Here is a 12,159-nt window from a genome sequence, read left to right on the forward strand (position 1 = left end):
AAGACTGCTGTGTTGGGGGTGGGAGGGATGGACACAATGTCTCCTCTTACGAGTTATTCTTCATGAAATCATGGCTTGGAAGGGGACCAGAAAGTCGTCTAGTCTACCAACTCTCTATAAAATAATTCTCCTGTGATTTACTCCTCAAATGAGATTCCTAGTCTGTGACGAAGGGAGTTCACTACTCTCTAGGTACCTGCTACACTTTATTTTAAACTCTATTATATTAAGAAAGCATAAACACAATTTGGAATTTTATACATTTGTAAATACTCCTTCCAGCTGTACCATTATTGCTTTGGGCATTGTTTACATTTAGGTTATGGAAATAATAAAGTGAACTAAAGTAAACGAAAACTTTAAAGTTAAAATAAACCTACCAAAAATGTTAGATTCAAAACTAGAATTCTGGACTTCTATAATAATTTTAATGTAAAATGTTTTTCTAACTAAGCCAGCAGAATTTTCTGTATTCCCTATACCACATTCCAAATGGAATAAAGTATGGATTTTTGTTCTGGTTTGAAGTTGGGTGATCAAGTATTTTATTATCTTCACTATTTTATTATATATTATTTTATATGTTTATTTATTCAGTGGTTTTAAAATAGCTTGTATAGATATCCACGTATATGTATCTACATGATCATTCCCCTCACCTTACATTAGATGACCTTGAGAAAGATGCCTTCAAACCCAGGAGACAGCTAGTATGTCTTAAAAATGCATGTCAATTTCTTTTTTTCAATCAGTTGACCATTTGTCTGACAAATTCACCCTTAAGACAACCCTGAGAGGAATGCGTATTAATGATTTTAATATAAGCAGCTGAAACAGAATACTTCATCAGATAGTCTTAATTTGTTGTATTGCCAGTATTTTGTACTTTAGATGGCCTGGGATGCCATTGTGCAGTACCAGGCCATGATGCTAATTACATCACAAGAAGGCCATAACCATCATTACGAAAGTAAACAAAAGTAACCGTTACCCCTCACAGTCATTTCAATGTCAATGTCTACTTACAAGTTTTCTGAAAGAAACTCACTGAACAACATAGGTGGTTTTTCCTGTTTATTACATAGTTATTCTAAGGTGGTAAGTGTCACAAAGTTAACTTGAGGGAATAACCATGGTCCATTGGGAAATACAAGCTATAACATTTTACAATGAAACCACAACACAAAGTGATGGAACTTTCAAAACTGGGTAGTTCAAGGAACATCTCATCATTTAGCTCTATAAAACTCTGCAGATGGCCTCAATTGGTGGATTTTTAGAATATAGTGCTGTTTAAAACATTTTAACACCAAATGCTCTTTTTAAGAGAATATACATCCAAGCAACTCAAACTGTATGCAGAAAGTATGTCAACCTCTTTGTAAAAATTTCACCCAAATTTACATTCATAATGTACTTTGAAGTGAAAAGTCCTTAGAACAAATAACTCAATTCCTTGCTTGTTGATGAATATAAACTAAGAAGTACATATTGCAAGAAAAAAGTCTTTGCCTGTGACCTTTCAGATGCCTACTGTCCTAGCTTCAAAACGTTTTTGGTGGCCATATATAATACAAACACCCATGTATTACATGCACCATTTATACTATCTTGGAATTTATCCATCATCCTTACTAAAATGAACCACATTTTGAAGATACTATATATCATGCACTCTTGGAAATTACAGCTAGGGCCTCAGATTTCCTATCTTTTCCACATGCGTTACAGGCACAAAATTACAAATATTTTTCTGCTGACAGTATAACAAACCGCATCAGGCAATTGGCATATTGAATTCAACATATCTCTAATTTTTACACTATACTCTTGCGGATATCTCAAACAAATACAGTTCTCACTCACATGCATGATTAAAGATGCTAGCAAGGGTAAGGCAAATAGGTATAAATGGGCAAATGTTTGCAGAGAGTAAATTCATTCAATTAACATTTTCAAGTGTGTATATATTTATATAGATATATACACACATATAGCAAGTATAGGAAGGTTACTACTGAAAATATTCAACAGTTAGAATAGTGTTTTGAGAAAACATACAAAATTGCCTTACAGGTTATCTGGCCTTGTTACCAACTTACTTCAAATGAAGCATAGTTTGGATTCTTTTATATTTATGTTTCAATACAACACTCAGCTACTCACGACGCTATAAATCAAGATTTCATGTTTTAGTGAATATTGATTGACAATCAATACATGTCATCAATACATACACGTTAGAGAAAACATCAGTGATAGGATTCACCCATTTTGAAAACTGAATGTCAAGACATAACAATACAAACATCAATGTGTGATTGTATTTCATGACACAATATTGGATTTGTTTGGATTTCACATTTTTTGTGTATCTAGATTCCAATTTTTTTGTTTGTTAGATAAATCAGTACGTCTATTTGGAACCATTTTGCCTTATTAGTTTAGCATACTAATTTAGCATACTGCTTTTGAACTTAAAAACGCCCCAACTAATACATCACATTTAACAACTTATGACATGAAGGTTTTACATACAATTCCACAAGAGCCAGTAACTCATCAGGCTGTGTCACAAACACCATATTTTACTATTTACGGTCTATGAACGTACACAGATACTTATATAAGCACACCCATATACACACTGAGCCCTCAAAATTTACACAGACACCCACATGCCTGTATAGATATATGGCCACGTATGAAAAATTTAGCAGTCCAATAGCTCAAATATATGGGATTATTTTTCAAGAATAGCATTCTCTATTTTCATTAAGAAATATACTTTCAGGCTTCATTGTTTTTAAATGGAGAACAAAAAACCAAAAACAATAAGCAAGCCCAATCATGTGTGGATTTGCAGTGGATGCAAGGAAATACCCCTGCTGGTTAACAATAGGGAGGACATAACATACACAAATAGTTTTAGAAGGCATTATTTGATTTTTTAATATTTAGATGAGCCCATATAAGAACACAGGGATGTGTACAGATGGGTGGACCTGAAACGTCTTAAACGCCTATGACTTGGCATAGAAACATTATTGTGGATATCCCCCCCACCCCGTCCCGGCCCTTACTTGACTGATGAAGCAAGACAAAGAAGAAATAAACCACACAGCATTTAGAACCAGTCTTCACACTTGATATATTATTGGTTTGCATTTCTAAAATGCTGAAAGCAGGGAAATACTTATCCTATCTTTTTCTATGCTGTCTAAGGAAAAAAAAGGTGAGCGCAAATGAAGAGGTATCAAACTTTTAACTAGAACACACTGTCTTCCTAGCACATTTAAGGTTTACCGTGAGGACAAAAATGCATGACTTTTGCTGGAGCTCTCTCCTGCTCGGTAGAACAATTTTAAAGTTCAGTGCCTAATTTTTGAAAAAAAAATTCTGTACGTAAGTAAATCTTAAGTGCCTATAAATCGTCAATTTGATTCCACCAATGAACTGAAAACTTCTGGTTTGTTGCTAAGAGGTTTTTTTTGTTTTTTGTTTTTTTAATTTCTGCTTTAGTATAATGGAATTACGCTCTGCATAGAAAGAGATCTTAAGGTCTATAAATGGTGTGTTGTTTCCATCTCCGAGGGACTTCAGTTTCAAAAAGTAAATGATATATATTGCCTCTGAACAGTCCTTTAATAAAAGTCATATGTTCAAAAGATTGAGCGCTGTGGAACAGCATTTCCTTTGGAACTGCTTGAATGGAAAGCTGGCCATATCTATCGGCAATTAGCACAAGTACAGTTTCTTTCTGCCATGTCTAAACAAAGCCGTGGGCTTCATATCAGTTGGCAATATCTGCCGCTTATCCAGAACAAATAGCCCTTATTGGACCTTTCTAAGCAGTACTTGTCCCTAAGATTGACAGTACAGGGAAGTTAAAATTTTTGGAATTTATTTTTGTTCTGGACCATCTGACCCTGCCAGATTTAAGTTAACCGTTCCACTGCCTTCTTTGCATTTTTGACAGTTCAGTCAAATACATACTAATCTTTTATGGACTCAACTGTATTAAGTAATGCATTTTACAAAGACATAACTAGAACAGACACCAGCATAGGCAACTCCACAGATGTTTACTGTTTCAACTAAAACAAAGCAGCCTTTTGATCTCAGCAGGAGTCTCTGTTCATTTCTATTGGAAACAGTTTTAAAACCTGAAGTCTGGAACAGGTATTATTATGAACTGTTCTTTCAAGATGGAATGATTCAGTCTGCGGTTGGAATAACCTGCCAGGGAACTGTCTTTCTCTCCGACAGACAGGATAATGAGGCACTAATTATTATAAGGCTAAGTTTTCAGATGCTGTTAGATTGCCTGGACTCTTTTCTTTCTTTTTTTTTTTTTTTCTTTTGGTTGAAATGTTTTATTCACTTGGAAAGTGAGATGGTAACATATGTAACTATAAACCAGATGGTAAAATTTGATAGTTGAGCAATTTATCAAGGAGATAAATTGATACCATTTAAAACAGTATATGACAACTGAATTTCTCTCCATCTTGAATCAAACAGTTTGTTTTTAAATTCAGTTTTCAAGTAAAATTTGAAAAAAAAAAAACTCAAGGAAAGGCCTCCAAATGGCATCATACATTTTAAATTTATCACCTACTGAGATATGTCAAGCCCGTAGAATATCAAAACCATGCTTCACGCTAAATTGTTAGTGTTTGAACTAGTAAAACTAAATGATCACTAGGGTATGGCTTACATACAATAGACCATACACATTAAATTAATTTTTAACATTCAGATTTTAAAATAATTATTTTATATTTAAGCAAAGCTGACTATGATTTTTAAAACAGAGGACCAGAAGAGCAGAATTAGTAGGTTAATGTTAAACAATGGGTTATAATCATAGACTTACTTGGTTTAACACAAAGGGAGTTTTGCATACGAAAATTTCCAAAACATCAGGACTTCTCTAAATGGAGATTTGGATATTGAAGGCCTGATTTATATAGCACCATTTAAGAGAATTTTGCTTTTAAATTGATTCTTCTTAGAAAAAATCCAGACACTATTTTTTTAAGCCTGTGTGTTTAAAAAAATTTTTTTTTCTAGTTTCAGCCATTTCACATTTGAAAAATTACATATTTGGTTGTGATTCATAGCAATGACACTGAACAAGTTCTTCATGTTGGTATATTGTTTAATCTATATTTATGCTGCTTCCAATAAAAAGGTAAGTTTAAGAAAATTTGCTTGGCAAAAAAAAAAAACAAGGAAAGTTCCTAACACCTAATGTTAGAGTCTTCGTGAGATATGTCCTTAACATGAGTGTTTCTCCTCAGATATATCAACCCACAAAATGTTAGGTAGCTTTGTCTACTGTCCAGGAAGAAAAAAAAAAAAATCGACTTGAGTATTTTTAATTATTTTGCCATAGAAGTTGCTTTAAAAAATCAGCAATCCAAATTTTCAAAAGAATATAGCTTTAAGGAAAAAAAAAAAATGTTTGTTGGTGCCATTTTAATTTGCCTGACCAAAAGTACAGGAAAAATTGTATCTATATGTCTACTTATGATTAAATGAAAACCCTATCTGCAGAAATTATGACCTTATATTATATCATTAGCTTGTTCTTGTACTCAATATTGGGTCCATATATGAAATTCATCAAAAGCCAGGCCTTGCACAAAAAACCAAACCAAACCAAAACAAAACAAAACAAAAAACCTAAACAATTGAGCTCCCCCAATCAAATCAATGCAGGAAATACACATATAAAAAAAATCTCCAAGGATTAACGTCATGACTATAAAATGTGTGTGTATTTACTTTTATATGATTTGAGTTCATAATTTCAAGGTATGCAAAACTCTTTTGTGTATTTTGCTGTTAGACTTTTCTTAGAAAATGTGAAACACCTTCACCCAATCACAAACCATATACATTGCTCCATTGTCTCTTTTACACTGAGTCTCCTACTGAATCCAAATCATCCGAAGAGAGGGGGCGATACAGGTCCTGTAAGATGAAGGGCGGTATAGATTTGTTTACTTGGCTTTTTTGGGTGCCCTGGGGCTCTCTCAGGAGTGGAGCTATAATGAATGAGCATCCTTGGTTTCTAATGTCATCAGACCTTTTAGAATCTCCAAATTTGGGTCAGAGGAAAGGTAATGACTGAGAAACCATTTAAACAGATATAAATGGTGCTTATTTTGCCTTATTGGCTTGAACTGCTTCTGAGCTATTGCCTTCTGTGTCCTGCTGAGTTTTATAACCCCTGATGGCTGTCCAAGCCAACTCCACTACTACGTGTCTAGGCAATTCTTCCTTGAACATTTTCTTCCCATTGTAGGGGGAAGAGGAGTGTGCTTACCTCACAAAATAATCTGTCAGGAACCCCAGAAGGCATTCAGCAAATTCTGGTCACAGAGCAGTAACCCAAGTGTTCATTTGCTTTGTGCGTTAACATTAACCCAGTAAAAACTCTCTCTCCAAAATTTTGTATTTGGAAGACAGAAAAAATGCAAGCTTGACCTCACCTTCCCTTCTCAATGTTCTTCCGGTTCTCCAACCACTTACCAATCACCTCCCTTTTTCCTCCCTCCACCCCTTTCTGCTAGGAGATCTCTCAATTGGTAGCCAGGCAACCAGCTCAGATCTGCAGACGGTCTAGAATCCTGGCTTCTTTTCTATTTTGTACCACCCACTCCTCACATCATCTGACTGATCAGATAATCTACACAAGTCAGCCATGTGGGAGTATAATGGGGAGCTTCATTCAACCTACACACCACACCACATTTCTTCCTGATGTATTAAGAAATAAGACCCCAGAAAATTCATGGATGGAAAAGATCCTCTAAGATCTGCTTCTGTGACCAGTTAAATGCTTCTAGACAGCAATTTAAATAACAGTGTTTTGGAAAAATAGGGAGGTTGTTTGGTACATTGCCACCAATGCTTTTATGAAGAAAAATATCTGGCCTGCAGACTCTTATTGTATATGACTACTCTAAAATCCCCAAAGCTGTAACATAAAAATATGATTTTGAAAGAAGGAAAAAAAAGCTGATTAAGTCATCATAATTAACATAGATAAAATAGTTTCTTCTTAATTGTGAAGAAAGTGATCAAATGTCTTGATAGTCCTTTAAAAATTAAAAAATACATTCTTATTTTTTAAAGCGAAGTAGGCAGTGTGTGTGTGTGTGTGTGAGTGTGTGTGTGTGTGTGTTGGGAGGTGCACAGCCAAATCATTTTCCTGGCCATGTTGCTAGGCAACACAGAAGAAAAAATAGAACTAGCTACTGTTTTCCAATTTGCAATAAAAAGAGTTAATTTATTCTTTGAAGTCTCTTCTTTTAGCACTTGCCATCTTTCACTTATTTCAGTATTTCCTGCATAGGAGTATAGCCAACCATTTGAGAAGAACATTAACCAAATTTGAAACAGGATCAGTTTTTAGGGATATTCTAGGCCCATTTTAACTGGGCGGGGTTATTTCATGTAGTTGCCTCCACACCAAGATGAAAGCTTCTCTTGCTAAAGCAGCTGGGAATGTCTATGCACACTGACATGGTACATGGATGGAGGATGTTCATTTATGGCCTAAATTTAAAAGCCTGGAAACTGAACCACCTCTGAATTATCCAATGCTCTGCTTACAACATGTGCTCAATAAGTGTTTTCAGATGAGGATCAACCCTTTGTCTCCCTGAAACAAATGGGATTATTTTTCCCTCTCAAGTAGATGCTTGCACTGGTAGTTTAAATGCCACAGTGAAGAACCTACAAGAGAACCACCCCTTATAATCATTTCCCAAGTGCTGGCAATGTTAATTATAGAAGCCACTGGCCACACAGCTGCTAGTCACTGGAGAGAAATGTCCTGCCTCATCTGGACAAAATCATAGTGACACCGAGAGTACCGAGGGCAGAAGAAGTAAACTCTAGCCTCGTTCTGCCAACACAGGGACAGTTGGGCAAAGCACTTTGTATCCCCACGATGGAGGTCTCCACAGTTAGCAAGCAGGGAGAGAAGCTCAAATCCATGGCAAGGACTCTCGGTCACCATAATTTAGTTTCAGCAGCTAAACATGAACTTGATCCTCAATCTGAGTTTAATTTGCTCAAAGGATAGAGAGGGATTAGTTATGCCAGGTATACTAAAGCAGACACTTCAAAAAAGAGACTATTCTTGGGAAGAGCACGACCTGTGCTGTATATGACTGCTCCTACAGAAGGGGGCTTTACGGGGTAACATTTACTAGAAAATACCCTCCTTCCCCTTCCTCCACTCAAGGGTAGACGCTTAGGGGCCTCCCTGAATTCTGCCAGTTCTTCTTTTAGTAGTTCGCTAATGATTCCTGTACTTGAAAATGCTAAACCAGACTGTGGCCAACAACAAACTCATAGGGAAAACACTCAGATGGAATGGAAGAATTGCGTTTTCTATCTGGAAAGAGCCTCTTTCTCATTTTGTTTTTCCAACTGAGACTCGGAGAGGATAACACACTTATCGAAGGTAACAGCCTTTTAGTGGAGGCGCCGGTGCCAAAGCTCAGGCCTCGTCAGAGAATCTAAACCCTCGACACCTGGGGCCAGGAGGCTCCGTGGAGAAAGACAGCACAACCTGACACTTGGTGGGCCAGGTGCCAAAGGGACCGGGGTCCGACCGAGTCCCCTGCCCCTGCTTTTAGACGGCGGCACGTGGACGCAAGCTTGCGGGAGGCTTGAAGAGAAGAGCTTCCATCCTGGATGCAGTTTAAAGTTATGGAACTTAGAAGTTTCATTTTAAAGCACATAATAAAAGAAAACAAACTAAGAATCCAGTCTCTGGGTTCAGAAGCCTCCGAGGAGCCCTTTCTTATTAAAATGTTCAGCGAGCGCCACCAGAAAACCTCCCAAGAGCACGTGTTCCTCCCCACTTTGTTCATGAAATCAGGACAGTAAAAGGCCTTCCGTTCCCTCCTCGGCACCTTCCCAGCCCTTTAATCCCGCGGTATTACTGGAGAAGACACACAGTGCAGGCTGTGAGGGGATAAGAACTGTAGTTCTTCCCCATCCCTAGGCGTGGAGAAACGAACACTCTTTCCAGTAACTTTTTGACTTTGGTCTCCAAGCTCAGTCAACTTCTCTAACATTACACAAAAAGCTAATAAAATAAATAAATAAATAAATAAATAAGTGATGAAAGAGAAGGCGCTCGATGAGGGTTTCATTCACAAATACACATGTCATCTGTACCCATCCCCCTGAGCCACGGACCCTAAGCTGGTGGGACCACCATTCTGTGCCAGAAAGCAATTCCCCACCATGGCCCCCTTCTCCGAAATGACACTTCTATTCCTTTTCCTTCTTCAGGAAGGCTAGTGGTCAGCGATGAGGTCTGATGAAACTCATCACAACCAAGGAAGCTTGCAAACCAGTGCCAATAACATCTTTGCCCATTCAGGACAAAAAAGAGGTGGCGTGTTTAAAAGTGAGGCAGCAACTGTTGGCTCTTCACAGAGTTAAGCTACGGACAAATTGAGAGAAAATAAAAACCCCGAGTTCTAGCTAAGAGAAACCATAGTCACCGTAAGTGACCCGCCACTGGTCACCGCCTGCCCTCACCTGGTTATTACTTAGAGACAAGCAGGGTTCGTGGGAGCTGGCCCCTGTGTCATTCTGCACGGAAGCTCAGGCAGGTCTTAAACAAGAAGCTTGCTTAGTTCCTTACCCTCTGCTTCCGCAGGCTTCCCGGGCTGGTGGGTGATGGGCTTGGCGACTTGCCCGAGCGTGGAGTAGACAGCTGACTACCAGGGGTTCCATTAACTAGAAGCGAAGAATCACAGAGAGAAAAAAACGGCTTGTTAAAAATTTTTGATGACACATCGTCTTCTCCGAGAAACAAGCAATTATAGAGGGACATTTGCTAAAATTGCGGACACCTTTCTATCTGTCTTCCTGAAAAACAGCTTCCGGGAACAATCTTCTTCAGAAATTCATGGTTTTGCCAATCCTGTGCTAATTATAGCATCAGGTTACACAAAAATGCTTAAACACGTACTCGGGACAACTTTCCTGATGAATTTATTAACTGCACTGATAGATGTGGTTAAGGTCCTGAGACATTTTCAGTGGGATTCACCCTTAATTCTGTAGTTTAGCTTCCCAGCACCACCCAGTAGGAGTAAATATTAGAAAAGCTCACAAGTGATTTTCCTAGTGCCTTGTTGAAAAAAAAAAGACCCTTTCTTTTTACAGTTAAGAACTCACTTCTAGAAGCTCCCGTATCTACTTGTGCCCTATATACCCCTCCGGCCTAACTCTGAAGGACCTGCCTTCAACGGGACAAAATAATTGTCACAGACACTCAGGAACTCCTTGCAGTTTGTCTTCACTGCTCCTGAAAAGAAAAGCTGCTTTCTGATAGGTTTAACTCACTGGAATTCTCCCTGACTCTCCAGACTTTTTATACAACATGATCACTAAATGCCATCAAAGCCACAGAACTCAAGTAAGCAATTCTCTTCTCTGAGTCCTATCACCTCTAGTCACTGATCACACACTCCGGAGACATGGCTTTTTAAAGCTAAATGAGGTTGCCACTCTGCCAGCCATACACAGGACAACATTTTCACGTTTTATATCCACAATCAACGAAGGAGAATTATTAGCCACGAGCCACACGCACACTATTGAGGGTGCACGAGAAACCTTTTCCATGAAGGAGAGCAAGAATGCATTGAACTTACCTTCTATGAGTTCTAACATGGACACAGTTTTAGGGTTTAACCTGGCAAGAGCAAGAGGCGAGATCCCTTCTCAGCACTAAGCCGAGCGCCCGCGGAACGGGAAGGCAGTTGGATTAGTTAAGGATGGATGGCTAAGGCTGCTCCCAGAGCAGGCTGAATGAGACGCAGGATTCATCAGCAGATGCCTTCTCTGCGTAAGGCTGACGTCTTCCAAGCAGCAGTGGGAGGTGCGGGTTCTGTCTTAGGCTACATCAAAGGTGTCAATTAAGCCTCATGCCACAGCGGAGCCACCAGCAGCCCCCACCCCCGACACCACGGATTCCCGGAAGCTGGAGCTCTCCGGTCCTTGGCTCTGAATCAGAATGAAGTGCCTGGGGGGCAAGAGGCCCAGTGACTCATCCGAAAATCAAAATGACAATAACTTTTAAGACCTGGTGACCACCTGGGTGATAAGGACACCCACACACCATCAGTGGCCCGGTACAATGTTTATTGGGTTTTCACAATGTTTGCACAAAAACTTAGTGCCCAAGAGAGTGGGAAGCTCTTTGTTTTGTCATCTCCTCTAAAGACCTTTTCAAAATGTCACATAACCCATGCTGCCCTCATGTGTCCTTTTCCCTTTAAAGTGTATTTAGCAACACCTTCAAAACAACAACAAACAACAATGGGGGGGGCAGGGAAGCACTGAGAAGACTTTAATTTGCTTGCATTCTACTGCTCTGTCTCTGTTTAAAGAACAGGGTGCTCAGGCCTCCTCATACTGGACTTCCAGCCTTCGGCCTCCGCAGGGGCAGGCTGGGACACAGGCAAGGACTGAGGACCCTTGGGCCTGGGCAGAATTTACAACTAACAAGGCAGGAGATCCCTCTGAGTTGACAGAAAGGCAGGTTCTGTGAAAGTCAGATTTTCTTTGTCCATTTCTCCACTTTACATCTCTACATCACACCTAAAGGTAACCCAGACTGGGAAGAGGTGGCGGGGGTGGGGTGCGGGTAGCAAATGGGGGAGCAAGCAGAGTATTAACATTTTTTACTTTTGATTCACAAATTTTACAAAGCTAATGGGAAACAAAGAAAAAGAGAAAGTGGCTTCCAGGATGACAGCCTTAGTCTTTTCCAAAAGCAAAACAAAACTGCAACATGTTTGCATTTGGTTAAGTACCTGTTCTGTGTGCATCTCAATTTATCAAAGACTTATTTTCTATGCAGCAGTAAATGCACTTAATTAAGCAGGGCTTTTACGAGTGCACTTACAAGCATATGGGTATACATTAACTCATTTAACACAGTAACTATGAGGCGGGCACTATTCTTTTTAGAGAAGAGGAAACTGAGGCATAAAATGGTAAGTGACTTCACCAACAAATATGGGGACAGAGCCCCAAATATAACCAATACAACCCAGGATTGGCACTCCTCACCACCACATTTCCTAAGGCGCCAGCCTGCTAGTC

The 12,159-nt window shown here is 39.0% G+C and overlaps 1 protein-coding gene across 5 annotated transcripts in view; it reads right to left on the bottom strand.

Moving 5' to 3' along the window:
* DCLK1 (doublecortin like kinase 1) overlaps nucleotides 1-12,159 on the bottom strand; it is a 353,945-nt gene that overhangs the window by 71,733 nt on the left and 270,053 nt on the right. For 4 of the 5 annotated variants that reach the window (XM_047723162.1, XM_047723164.1, XM_047723163.1 and 1 more), the window contains exon 6: nucleotides 9,686-9,780. In XM_047723162.1, coding sequence (XP_047579118.1) covers nucleotides 9,686-9,780 — 95 coding nt within the window. Of the gene's footprint in view, nucleotides 1-1,061; nucleotides 5,983-9,685; nucleotides 9,781-12,159 lie in introns of those variants that run through there. The other variant, XM_047723165.1, reaches the window with a different exon arrangement.

Source organism: Lutra lutra, chromosome 3 (assembly GCF_902655055.1).
Source record: "Lutra lutra chromosome 3, mLutLut1.2, whole genome shotgun sequence".
In the NCBI taxonomy this organism is placed as follows: Eukaryota; Metazoa; Chordata; class Mammalia; order Carnivora; family Mustelidae; genus Lutra; species Lutra lutra.